This window comes from Thermobia domestica, chromosome 6 (assembly GCF_964235325.1).
Source record: "Thermobia domestica chromosome 6, izTheDome1.hap1.1, whole genome shotgun sequence".
NCBI lineage: Eukaryota > Metazoa > Arthropoda > Insecta > Zygentoma > Lepismatidae > Thermobia > Thermobia domestica.
The window spans coordinates 133,492,423-133,506,565 of record NC_137459.1 but is presented as its reverse complement, the minus strand read 5'-3'; the positions used below and the strand labels follow the sequence as shown (position 1 = coordinate 133,506,565).

The 14,143-nt window shown below is 36.9% G+C and overlaps 1 protein-coding gene across 1 annotated transcript in view; it reads left to right on the top strand.

Annotated features, from left to right (window-relative positions):
- The window catches only part of LOC145688223 (2-hydroxyacyl-CoA lyase 2-like), a 55,776-nt gene extending 44,567 nt beyond the window's left edge, over positions 1-11,209 (top strand). Inside the window, exon 11 of the mRNA XM_081762133.1 lies at positions 8,377-11,209. Coding sequence (XP_081618259.1) covers positions 8,377-8,562 — 186 coding nt within the window. The 3' untranslated portion in view covers positions 8,563-11,209. The remainder of the gene's footprint in view (positions 1-8,376) is intronic.
- The last annotated feature ends 2,934 nt before the right edge of the window (positions 11,210-14,143 follow it).

The window sequence follows — 14,143 nt, the reverse complement described above, 5'->3', positions numbered from 1 at the left end:
TTTACAATAAAAAATATTTTCTGAAATATAACGGAAATTCAGAAGATTTATATATACACTATAAATCATTACTCGATACTTTGTATATCACATCGTCATTAACAAATCGTATATAATAACTTTCTTTAAGTAATAAGTAAAAACTTGTTGCGACTCTTATTGAAAATTTTGGGTTGCGAGCGGAGCGAGCAAGATAATTTTTAACAAATGTAGTTCTTTGCAAACCGACAATATTGATTTAATAGGGCGCCAATTCTTTTAAAGGGCGCCGCGTCGTTTACTCTTTTCCGACACCTTTTCTTTCTTCTTGCTCGTTCCGCGCCCCCTTGCTATCAGCGCCCGGGGCAACTGCCCCGCTCGCCGTCCCCCCCTAGCTACGGCTCTGAGTGCAAATAAAATTCAATCTTGACTGGGATTGACAAGCAAATCTCGAGCAGTCTCTTAGATGTGCGCGTTGAAGTATAGTAAACCAACCAACACATGGCCACCCTCTAGTTTTTGGACGAAGTCGTTGACCTGACCTAAGAGGCACGGGGCACAGCAGAACTGCTGAAAATGTGACAGAGATCTCACTTGATCAGTCAGTGTGATGCTGATGCGTAAAATGAGAAAGGCTAGAGAGTTTCATTGAGGCCAGATTTTGATTGGAAGACACTAACCACGGTAACTCGCGAACACCCGACAAGTCGCATTGTTTCTGATATGCTGTTTTTGGCAAAGGTAGGAAAGGACGGCGAAGCCAACATCAAACCTAAAGATGTGGGACGCCCACACTTCATAAAGATGTCTGACGTCGTTGACTGTCGAAGATAGGGCGCGAACTGTGGCACAATTAACAGTGAACAAAGCACGAGTGTGTCTGAGCACACAGTTCACCGTATACTGTTGAATATGGGCCTCCACAGCCGACGTCTAATGCGTGCGTTAATGTTAACCACACGTCATTGTTGATTAGGATTGGAATGAACACATGTCCATTGGCACTGGACCACCGAGCAATGGCACAATGTTACGTGATCCGATTAATCACGACACTGCCTTCATCACGTCGATGGCCGAGTCAGAATCCTTCATCTCCCAGGGAAACATCTGCTTGAGACATGCACAGCAGAACGATTACAGGCTGATGGTGGCTCCATTCTGATTTGTGAAATCCTCACATAGTCATCCGTGGTCCCATTAGTGTGTGTAAAGGGCACCGTAACGGCTCCTAGCTATGGGCAAGTCATTGCTGATAATATACATCCATTCATGTCGGCCATGTTTCCAGTTGATAACGGCATCTTTCAGCAGGACAACGTTCCTTGTCACAAGGCCAACGTTGTGCTGCACTGATTCGAGGAGCACAGTAGTGAATTTTAATTGCTACAATAGTCCCCAAACTCACCCGATCTTAACCCAATTGAATGCATGTGGGATGTCGTTGAACGTCAGATCTAACCTCTCTCTCCCCCCTTTCCGCGGATTTTACAGGAAGTTAAGTAACGTGTGTGGGTGTAAGTAATTACGGTTCGCCATGCCTCCAGCCGCCTACCAGGGCTTCGTTGTTCCCATGTCAAACCGCATTGCTGCTGTCCTGCGAGCCAAAGGTCAACATACCAGATACTAGGTAAATTTTATAATGTTTTGGCTGGTCAGTATATGTCATAGTTTCCTATTGGTTGCTTTCAAAATTGCGGAAAGCATTAAAGTCCAGTTATTGCGTATTATAACGTTACATGCTATTATTTCAACTTCAACTTTTGCTAAGAACTTTCTTCCAATTAAGAACTAATAAGTTTTTCTAGCAATTTTAATATTGCAAGTGCCCCACGTAGCGTAGTCGCTAAAGCTCTCGTTTTCGGTGCGGACGGTCCCGGGTTTGATTCCCGGTGGGGGCACTCGCTCGATAAGTTGTAAAAAGCTTTCTCAGATCAGCCACCCTGAGTGAGCTTATCCTGGGTTTCCTCATTCCCATCAGGCAAACGCCAGGGTGGTACCTAACTTATAGGTCCCAGGCCGCTTCCTTCCTTCCCTTTCCCCGGATTGTGTGCTCACCGAGGGACGTCATCCCTCAAACGTGACGGGCTGAATGGCGTTAGATGCCGAAAGCCCAGATCCTAAATCGTTTAATATTGCAATAAAGTTGCAGAATATGTGCACCGCAATTACTTTGGTGAATCTCCATTTACTTAATGTGTGTGTACTCTTTTCGCCCAAAGGGGCCACGGTGGCTCGGTGGTCGAGCGTTCACCTCTGGTGCATGGCATCCCGGGTTCAAACCCTGTTCCCGCCAAGTGAACTTTGTGGTGGACAAACACCGTGTGCGTGGGTTTTCTCGGGGTTCTCCCGTTTCCTCCCACTTTCTTCATTCCACCATTTCATTCATTCATTATCATCACCGTCTCCTTGAGCCTAACCGGCATAAACGTAGGACGTAAAACTCAAAAATTTCAATTCATTTCATTTGTTTTTCGCCCAAAGTAACAAAAGAAAAAATGACATGAAATCTTTGAGTTTTACGTCCCACGCTTATGCCAGTTAGGCTAAAGGAGACGGTGATTATGAGAGATGAGTGAAATGGTGGAATGAAAAAAGTTGGAGGAAACGGGAGAACCCCAAGAAAACCCACGAGCACGGTGTTTTCCACCACAAAGTTCACTTGGCAGGAGCTGGGATCGAACCCGAGTAACAAAAGAGATCATAATCATTTGTTAATGCGCAAGAAAGCTTTAGAGCTAATATAAAAGGATTTGCTCACACTTCACTACTCATCACAAATTTTCCATCTAATATGTATATCTTATTCGTGTAGCATAATTATGTAGGAAAACATAAAACAACTGGAAGTACACAACAAAAATGTAAAACGGATGATGCTTGAGAAGTAGGGGAGGGATACTACAAATAACTTGCCTCCATGTCTATGAATAAATATCTGTGACGATATTATTAAATATTAACATTTCCTTGGTTTTTTTTTCTCGACTTTTTGAATGTGAATCTTCAATGAAACTAAACACTCCGATTCAAAAATTGTTGGGCATTTCGTAGTATTGTGAAGTGACTGAAAACTGCGAAATTTGTTCGATCTTTTAAATTTATATTAGCCTTCTGCTATCCGAGAAATTTAGAGAAAACCTTATACCAGTTATAAAGGTTATTATACGGATCTGGACGTTGTCAGTGAGAAATGTATGTTGTTGGTATAACAAACTGCCAAATGAACTTTAAGGCACAGTACGGATTCGAAAACACTTAATCTGCAGTGAAGGTAATCAAGAACATAAGAGAGGTTCAACAGAGAGGGTGAAGATGATATAAATAAAAATGATACCGAAGTAAAAGTATTTGAGGCATTATTTTTAAAAATATAAAACCTAAATTAAACATTCATTCTAGCATTCTTGACAAGTAGCTTGTTTCATCTTATTAAGCTTCATACTTTAAAGCTGTAGGAGGAAATGAGATGTTAACATTTGATTACATTGTCATTATTGAAGAGAGGCAAAGTATGAAGAAGGAAATAAGAAAATATGAAAATCAAAAGTACTAAATATGAAATTTTAATTATATAATTTCTTAAAGATAAACTATATATGTATATTGTAAGGATCCCCACATCATAACAGAAGCGCATGTCAATACAGCACGTGTTATTGATTACAAACAATGAAGCAGAGGAGAAGTCAACACGGAAGACACGAAATCAAGACGGCGGAGCCCGAGGAGGAGCGAACCACCAAGAGGCTTTCTATAAAAGCGCAGCCTGAGGAGGACCTGGTATCAGTCTTACCACTGATCAACTAACCAACACCTGCTCCGAGGTCGCAATGGACTAGGGGTAAACCTTTCCTTAACCCGAGGTCGCATTGGACTAGGGATCCTCACTACAACCAAGCCTCACGAAGCTGCCTTGGGCTGAGGGGGGTTTTCCTTCAAGACTCACCAAAACCTTGCAGGTGCCTTGGAGACTGCTTTGAGAGAAGGGGCACCGTCCTAAACACCGATCTCCTTCATTGGGTCAATAAGAAGAAAAGACACTATTTACTCTTTGTAAATCAAAGACACTATATTTAGGAATTTTTATAATAAATTGGTGAAGGAGAAAAGGACTCGCCCGGACCGTTATTTGTCTCTACCTATAAAATTATTTCAATGTATTACCTCACATTTATGACACTATTCATTAACCTTTTTGAAACATTTCAAGCGTAGGTTTGCACCATTACTTCAGTAACTAAGCTTACGATTAACAGTTGGCGTTAGTAATATGCTTAAAGGATACAGTAACATACAATAAGAGTAAAACAAAGGATACAAACATGAAAATGATCAACTGTCGCCATCTCGTGGTCCTACCGGGAAAAGAGAGGCTTGTCTCATGACCCAAATGGCGACTAACAAATGCCCATTGGATCCAGGAATGTACATGATACCTCAGAAATTAAAATTGAAACACTTCCCAGAGGCCCGAGAGGTTGGCCTCTTTTGGCACTACCGGAGGAGATGCATATTCCATCTTCGAAATGAACGACTAATACGTACCATTTGGTCCGAGAGTGTACGTGGTACCTCAGCATGTAAAATTAAAGTAGCCAAAGCGTTTCAAAAATGGGTTAGGGTTAGGTTATGCTCATACCATGGTACTCGGTATCTTGAGGTGCTTCAGCACCAAAGGAAAGAAATTAGATTGCCGCAACGCTTGTGCACCATCAGTGGAGATGCTGGTAGACTTATTCACTAAGGAATTCTCTCCACCATTGAGAGATAGATATAGGTTCATCACGCTAATGGGTATCCATTATTCTTCTTCAGAAAGGGTTTAATGAACAAGTAATCATTACTCATCTAGGTATAAGGCTTTACGGAGAGCAACTGCCCATCCACCACTGTGAACAAGTGTGGTAGATGCTTCAAGATGACACCATCTCGGTTCCCCCAATTTTGCACTAGTGCCATACAGCTCCGTCCCTCGTGAAATATTGTGTTTTAAATTGGTTGGGGTATACACGTCCCTTTCAGTATCGATGTTGTATGAGACACGAATCTACAGCTTAACGAGGAATCCGAATAACATGAGCTCCCGCCGGAAACCAAACTCAGGTCTCCCACGCCGAACACGCATATACTAACCATATAGTCGTGAGGAAACTCCTTATTTTTTAAGTAAAATGATTGGGGCACAAGTAAATCGTACGCTGGAATTATCTTTCTTTTTCATAAAAGTACAATAAACCAAATGTGAAGACTATCCTGTCGGGGAAGAGATATTCGTCTCACACCTAAATGGTAGGATTGCATGAGTCATTGAATCCAGTAATACATATGGTCCCTTAGTCCTAATCTGAGTAAACAAGGCTGAGATTGCATCCCCTGGTTAGTTTCAAGGGGGTTCCCAGATCTTGGGTTTGACTTTGTCAGGCTGTGATCATATTATGGGATTTTGTACCTTGCGGTGTCAGGATTCCTTCTGGCTGCAAAGGGGGATGTGAGTTTACCTTAAAACGTTCTGGCCTCAGCAAAACTATTGAAAGTAAGAATTCACCAAAGGAGTTTAAAAAAAAAATAATTTTTACGTATATGCAATTTTTAAATTGGAAATACAACGTGGGAATATTGTAGCCTCTAACAATTCTCGCCTGAATCAAAATGGGTTTCTTCTTGTAACCTATGGTACAATCGTGAGCTCTGAGTTTAATCCGAAAAGGCAGTCAGGATTATATGCTGGGTGTGGCATCAGTTGAATGCCTTCAAGTCACTGAATTTTTCTTGCGGTTTTCGAGTCGTATGTGGTTTTGAGTTATCCTGTTGTAACAAGGTGCGCTTTCGGCTCACCAATGCAAGATATTTTTGGCATAGTGCAACTGTTAGGAATAAAGGTCGGCATTGATGGGACGACCGTGAGGAACGAACTTGAAGTAAATTACGCCCTCGTACTTCTACCACACACAGAGCATTCATTACTTTATGCTGAAATGGCTCTGTTGTACGAACGATTCTGAAAGTTGGACCTTGTTCAACCACGTTTTTGCACATTTGTATTTCGGAAGAACATCCACATTTCGTCGCATGTGACATTCCGTTCCAGGAAATGCACATCACCCAGACTTTGCAGCAATTGTCGCCACACAATTACTCTCCTCTAGGTCTGAGCTAGGGTCAACTTATGTGGCACAATGCGTCAGCTTCTTATGATTTTTCCGAGTTCGTGAAGGTAACGCAATACAGTGGACTGGGACGTTGGATTGAAAATTGTTGTGTGCTGGTGGCAAAATTTTTCTCAACAACGTGTCGTACGTCCTCTAAATCTGTTACCCTAGGGCGGCCGGGCCTTCACTGATCTCCGATAATTTTACACGAAATCTATGGAACTAAGAGCTTCTGTGCTGTTTTACTGCACCGTCTCGTTTCGCAAGACAGAAATGTTTCGGGTTGTTGCTGTACCGTTATGCCCAAGTTCGAATTCATACACTAACAGTTCGGATATCAAATTGTTGAGCACTCATCATCACTACAATTAAAACCTGTCTGAAGATACTGATGGAGTGACGGCCTTCGTGTTAAATAATCCGTTTGCCACACTACCTCTTGGTCCAGTTTGACATTGTACCTACGGCTGATCACGGCGTGTACACACGCCTGCTGTTTGGGTTGTGGAATTCTGCAAGATTTACGACTTATTTTGTATGAATAAATATTAAGATTTACACAAAATATGAAAATTTCTTCAAAATATGAAATACAAAAAATTTAAACATGATATTTCGATTCAACATACTATAAAACATTAAGAGTTTTGTTCCTATTGGCCTACAAGGTATGGTTTAAAATATGCAGTTTCATACTTTGCCTCTCTCGAGTCATTAATGTATACCATCACACTTTTTTCCTATTATTTTAAAATGTTATGTACCACGTTATGTACCGAGGGTAAGGAAGACGGTAATGAGATTAATATTAATGGTATAATGAAGAAAGTGATAGGAAACGGGATAACCCCGGAGAAACCCATGCACACGGTGTTTGTCCACTACGAACTCAACTTGGTGGGAGATTGAATCCAATCTGGGACCACACGCCCCAGTTGTGAACGCTCTACCACTGAACACCGCGGCCACGTGACATTAGTTCATATACTTGGAGGTAGGTATATTAACATTAGTTACAACGTCTCTCATCATCAACTTAACCATGGTTCATTTTATAATTTTCGTTGTTTATGTCCTATTATTGTACCCTACCTTACATAATTTGTACTATCTAAAATAATATGTATGCAGTGGGTGGAATATTTGTGGTAAGTGACGAGGTTGTGAAAGGCGAATTTGGTAAGTCCGTTTGGTAGTAACATTAAAACATGACGTAATAAAAGAGTAAGAATTACACTCAAATTCTGAAGTATTTTAAAGTAATTTGCATTGACGACTAATAGAAAAAAAAAAAAAAAAAAAAAAAAAAAAAAAAAAAAAAAAAAAAACACGAAATATACAAATATAAGTATAGTGCTTTTCTGATTACCAATCTGTGTGTACTTTTTTCAATACAGGATAGCTGCCTTTATCTACTTTCTACAAAAATAAGCAACTTCTGGCCAACAGAATTATTTATATTTTCATCTATTTAATTTTGTAATATAATTGTGTTTTCAATATAAGTAGTTTTTACATTTTGACTGTTGAAGAGCAATTTCCTGAACAAATTTCAGTTTGTAAATTTTCTATAGCTTTTCGAGAACAAAATACTAATTTCATTGCTAACGTAGTGAACAGTTTCACGAAATACAAAATAGGTTACAATTCTATTATATCCTTCTTTTTCCATATCTCTTTTTCCCTCAAAAAACAGTTACTTTACTCTCAGTAATCAAAGTACATCGCAGTGTGCATCGTATTTCCAGGTGCTTATGTAGCAATTTGAATGTAAGACCCCTTAATAAAAGGGGACTCAGTTGCGGAACGCTCACTTTTGGTACGAGGGGTCCCTGGTTCTATCCAAGGCCATGTAAGTTTGTGGTGGACAACTTCGTATTGATGAGTTTTCCTGTTCTTCCATATTCTCATTACCAATTCTTTCATAATCATTCGCTCGTCTCCTTTAGCCTAAAGAGCATAACCGTGGGACATAAAACTAATCATTTCATTTCATTTTCGCTTAATAAAAATGCTTACGTATGTTGTATACTACTAGGAACTACTTGAAACCTGGCTGACTGCGGCACTTTGAGACATGACATTCTCTTTCTCCTTTTAGTATGTTTCCTGAGGATGAGCTCGTATGTTGTAAGCTTAGGAGTCATTTAATCATACTGTTTTAATCTGTAACTGTCATGTAAGGTATCTTTTATTATAATAATATGTAATATACACCAAATAAATATTTTTTTTTTCTTTTCAGCACACAGATTATCATCAAGTTGCAGAAGGGTTTGGTGGAAAGGGTATATTGGTAACTCGTGATGATGATGATAAGTTGGCATCGATTTTTAAGAAAGCACAGGAGCTATACGCCGCAGGAAATAGTGTTCTAATTAATGTGTTGATAGGGTCAACAAAATTTAGGGAAGGAAGCATATCTGTGTGAAGAGTAGCAACTGATCTCTTTTAGAAAATGAAATTTAGTGCGACTATCTGCGCTTCAATTAGACTACTTACATTCATAACTTCAATGAATGTTCTACCTTGGTTCCATTTGTACAGTATTATTTAAATGAAATGAGATATTATGTGTTAACTGATAAACCGTATACTTGTTTGGGCGTTGTTGGTGGTTTGCACAATATTTAATGCTTTGTATGGACTTAGTCTCCCATACAAAACCAAAGCACATCAAGTTTGATTTCAATGAATACTCTTTTTAAGAATGATCTTCAAAAGATCTCAGTTTGATTTTTTTTTTTTTTTTCGTCATTAAATTTATATTGCAAAACTCGCTAAGAAATAACCTTTATTGCAAGACTGTAAATCCTTTTCCTTGTTAGATGGAAAATAGTATGTGATATATGTTAATATGTTGTTCTTTTCGAAAATTTATATATATATTAAGATAAGATAATTAAATATTTTTAGATAAATTTATATTAATGGGGACCAGTTACAACCTACTCAATATTGGCTATGTTGTTCTGTGCGAGAGAAATAAAATATTTAAATAGTGAGTGATATTTTTTCTCAGGGATTTTTATGAAAATCCACGTGTGCGTTTCTAGATACATAGAAAATATGGTTCCGTAATTCAAATTAAATCTGCTTATTGCTGGGTGAGAATCGAGGTTCTGTAGTAGCAAGTTTCTGATGTATTTATAAAGAAATGAATTTCATTATACTTCTAAAATTGCAATATATAATAGTTCGAATCTAAAAGTAATGGAAAACTGCTTTTTTTTTATTATAATATGAAAAACTAAATGAATTTTTATTATTGTCAGTATAGTGTGTAAAAAGCAAATTTTGCAGGAATTTCTAATGGATATGCTCATCCATCTTCTAACTGCAATATTAAATCATGTACTCAACAAATACTCCCTAGCAAAAACTTGTCATTCATTGTTACAGCTGATTAAATGTTACAACAACTTAATTGTAATAATTCAGACATTAGTTGCATGCTGCAAAATCTAGAAAATATAAACTATGTTGAGTGATTATACAGTGAATTTGTTAAGTTACTGCAATTGAATACCAGATCGAAAAATTTCATTGCTGTTTAATTCCCTGTCTAAAAGGAAGTTTTTGTCCCATGGTCAATCTTGTTCTATGTTTATGTATATTTTTTTCAGTTTTCTTTTTTTTTTTTTTTTTTTTTCTTGTTACAAGGATATGTCGATTTCATTTGATTTGTTTGTTGGTTGTTCTTATTTGATATAAACGTTACCAATTTAAGCAGAACTTTCAATCACTTTTTATTTATTGTTGTTTGGTAAAATGAACTAATTTTCGTCGTTGCATAAATGCATTAAAAGGTGTGTTTAATATACTACGTAGATTTTCACTTTATAGTTGCACTAGACAAGTTAGTAAATTCAAATGTGTGAATAAACAATTCTATCATTTTGTTTCAACTATTACGTAATTTTTGGATAAATTATTTTGTTAATATATCTTTGTGGGGGAAAAATGCAAAATAACAACGGGTTTAACAATATTCCAAACAATGGAAACAGCAAAACGGCTTAACGTTATATGTATTATCGTACATGCTGTAATCTAAACACTTACTTGTAAATTTAACTCTCTCGTATGGCAGAGGGGGAAACTCTTATAGTGCATAGTGATAACTTACGATTTACACAGTGTGTAATCTCCTTACATATAAACACATATGACCGTTTCGCATGTTTTCATTATATTTAATGTGGAGGTACAAATAATTTAGTATTTGCCCAAGGATAGTTTTGTTATCTATTGTCTGGGTACAATAATGTTATTGTTGTTGTGATATTATTATCTGTTCAATTATATGCGAAATATACAAAGTGTAATAAAAATGTGTGATCAAGCTTCCAGGAGTGATTCCGTACAAGAATGAAACAGAAACGCCCTTAGAAACATGCAGTCTTCACTCGTTATGAAAGTATTTCATAAATTCAAAACACACAAACGAAGGAAAAAAATCACTATTGACAAAAATTGTGTGTGTAGGTTATATTGAAGCGATATGCAAGAACACGTAGACCCCATTCTTTCTCCAGGAGACTCTAATATTTACGAAATGTTTGTAGTTTGGTTAATTATTTGGTATGTATATATTGACCTTAGATCGGTTTTCTCTTTTGTAGCTTAACCGCTGTTAGTACATTGAAATTATCGAGTATAAAATTCCCTACGCGTGTTAGATCATTCAGAAATTATTGAATTTTTTCTTTGTTGTCGCCTGTTTTCAGAAATCACATCCCGAAATTGATCGCTCATTTTTCATACTCCTATATCTAGCACATTTATACTTGTATGGGGGATTTTGGTTACACTGGTGAATTATTGCAACGTGGTACAGTATATTGAAAAAATAATAGGAGACGTAATAGAATTTTGTCCAAGCAGTACTTTCATGTGCTTTTGCCATTAAAGTGTATGCGCGTATTTTGTTAATTTGTTCCACAGATTAATTGTTATATCTGTGCCCCATTTTAATTGACTAGTGTGCAATATGTTTCTTGCCTTACAAATGAAATATGAACTTAATATGTAGTAATGCTTGTGAGATTGTAATAAATATCCAAATATGCAATTTACTTTTCATTTATTTATTTATTTATGATGATCTTTATATGAAATAGCCAGAGATGACGAATTCTATATATGGATGAATTATGTATAGCAGTTTCCACATTTTTAATATCAAGCTATTTTGAACATATTACAATTCGTCGCATGAGAACAAGAGGAACGTAACTCCGATTTCGTAGGTTTACAGGCTAGAGGACAAAAATATTTTCTTAGAAAGATGTATTTTTAATAAGATAGTAATTGAATTACATTACAACAGATGATTGACAAGGAGAACAGATGATTTACTGTAAAACATCCCTGTTTACTGTAAAACATCACCTGCTCCTACTTGCCTTCTTATGCACTATAGGTATTTTTCTACTATATGCGTAAGAATAACCTATGCCCGTTCCTTACATATTTTTCTTATTTTTCGTCCGTCACATTGGATCCACCATATTACGTTTTGTAGTTTTAACATTGAATTCGTATTCAGCAAAAACGAAAACCTACCCGCTTTCAGTTCCATAGCAGTGTTTTGCACTTTGTGTGCAATATTGGATACGCCATTTTGAATTATATACTTTTCGGTATCCGATTCATACATGGCGACGTTGAATATCTCTATATACCTAATTTCAGATCCATAGCATGTTTCTTTGTAATTTGTGTCCGTCATGTTGGATGCGCCATTTTGATTTGTAAACATTTGATGTCAAATTCGTATTCATCTTTCAAACCTATATATACCACTTATCAAAGCAATTACGTCATAGTTTCTTATTTTGTCCAGGTTTTCTGGTGTTTCGGAGTGTGCCTTGTTCTGATCTTCAAATGGTCGCCACGCCCTCTACAGGCCCCATTCAAGCGAGATAATTCAAATGTGAAGTACACTCGGTGTGATCTTCCCAGCGATATATAACACATGCAGATCCACGCGTATCACTTCTAGTACTTCCCTAGTATGTAATAAGCATAAAATACTCAAAAGGAACGGCTTTTATTCGTGGCGTCCCTGGAAATTCTCAAGAAAGTGATCAAATCGTTTTAGTGAAATTCAAATTAGGAGGACAGTATTTTACGCAGCCTTCTCTAGTGTATAAAGATTTTCCGTATAATAGTATAATTGGCCAAGATTTTTTGAAAAATCATCTTGCAATGGTTGATCACAATAAGAATTCTTTCAGTTTTGTTAAATTTGGTATTCCTCCAAGAGTTGAATTGCCGCCATACGTGTCTTTTGATAAAATTTCTAACGATATAGAAAAATTATATAAACCTCAATTTTTAGTGGTTCGCTCTGTTGTTTTGCCTCCAAATTCAAGTGTTCAGGTTACATTAAAGAAAGTAAATGATCTTGCAGGTACTCGCAATTTACTTGTTCCCAATGAGTTAATAGATACGCAGGCAGAAATTTTTGTGCGTAGATCAGTTGTAGACGAAATTCATTCAGTACTTGCTGTGATTAATCCTACTAGAAGTAAACTGTATTTAAAAAGATGTTTTGGGTTCTGCCGAACATGTTATCAGTGATACCAACTTCAAGAAACAAAATTGCGCTAACAGTAAGGTCCATCAAGTCAATGCAGTAGATACAAAATCTTTTCCTGAAGGTTATGATAAATATCGTGTAAATGTTAACCCAGAATTGTTGCCACATCAACAACAGCAATTATATGACTTAGTAGAGGAATTTTCTTATAGTTTTTCTTAGAATGTATTTGATTATGGTAGTGCTAATGGATTTAAGCATAAAATTGAATTGGTAGTCAATGTTCCCGTCAGTCACCCGCAATTTGCCATCATCATCTACGGGATGAGATCAAAAAACACGTAGATATTTTATTGAAAATTAAGATCATTGAGCCCAGTATTAGTCCATATAATTCTCCGGTAATGCTTGTTAAAAAGAAGAATGGACAGTATCGATTTATTGAGGATGCGAGATACTTCAATAAAAAAATGGTTCCTTACTCGTTTCCGGTTCCTACTATACAGGATATTTTGACTAATTTGGCAGGACGCAAATATTTATGTTCTAGCGATGTTTTCGGAGCATTTTTTAATATTTCCCCCACTGAAGAATCAAAACCTATTACAGCTTTTTCGATTCCTAGCGTTTGTTCATACCATTTTAATTTTTTGCTCCAGGGTGTTAAGACATCTAGTAGTGGTATGAATAGATCAGTAAAACTCACCTTAGAAGGTCTTCCACAAGATAAAATATTTGCCTATGTTGACGATTATTTTTGGTCTAGTGATAGTTTTGATGAAACTGTGCAGTTAACTCGTATGTTTCTTCAAAGAATAAAAGAAATTGGTTTAAAGCTTTCCCCAGAAAAAACAAAATTGGGATATTTCTCATTAGATTTCTTGTTCACACTGTTAGTAAAGATGGTTTGTCTACTTCTAAACGAATAATTAACTCAATTTCCAACTATCAACGTCCCAAAACAAAGAAACAAGTCAAAAGTTTTTTAGGATTGGCTTCTTTTGTTCGTTCATATTTACCTAATTTCAGTCAATTGGCAGAAGCGTTACTTTGTTGAAAAAAGATACTCCTTTTCGCCGAAAACAACCGCAAGAGACAGCATTCAATAATATCACGCAAGTAATCATTTCAGCTCCTTGTTTAATGAGATATAAGCCTGATTATCCTCATCATCTCTATTTTGATGCCAGCATAGTTGCCCTTTCTGGTCTAATTAAGCAACCTCAAAATTCACCTGACGACACAAATCTAGTACCTATTAGTTATTGTAGTCGTGCGACCTCTCCTAGTGAGAGAAAATTACGCACATATCAGCTTGAATTACTAGCATTGCAATATTCTTTACGTTCATTTACATATTTTCTTTTGGGACGTCATTTTTATATGAAGACGGATTGTCACAGTTTACTTTATTTGAAGCAAACAAAGAATGTAAGTAAAATTTCCAGACGGTTAAGTGAAATTG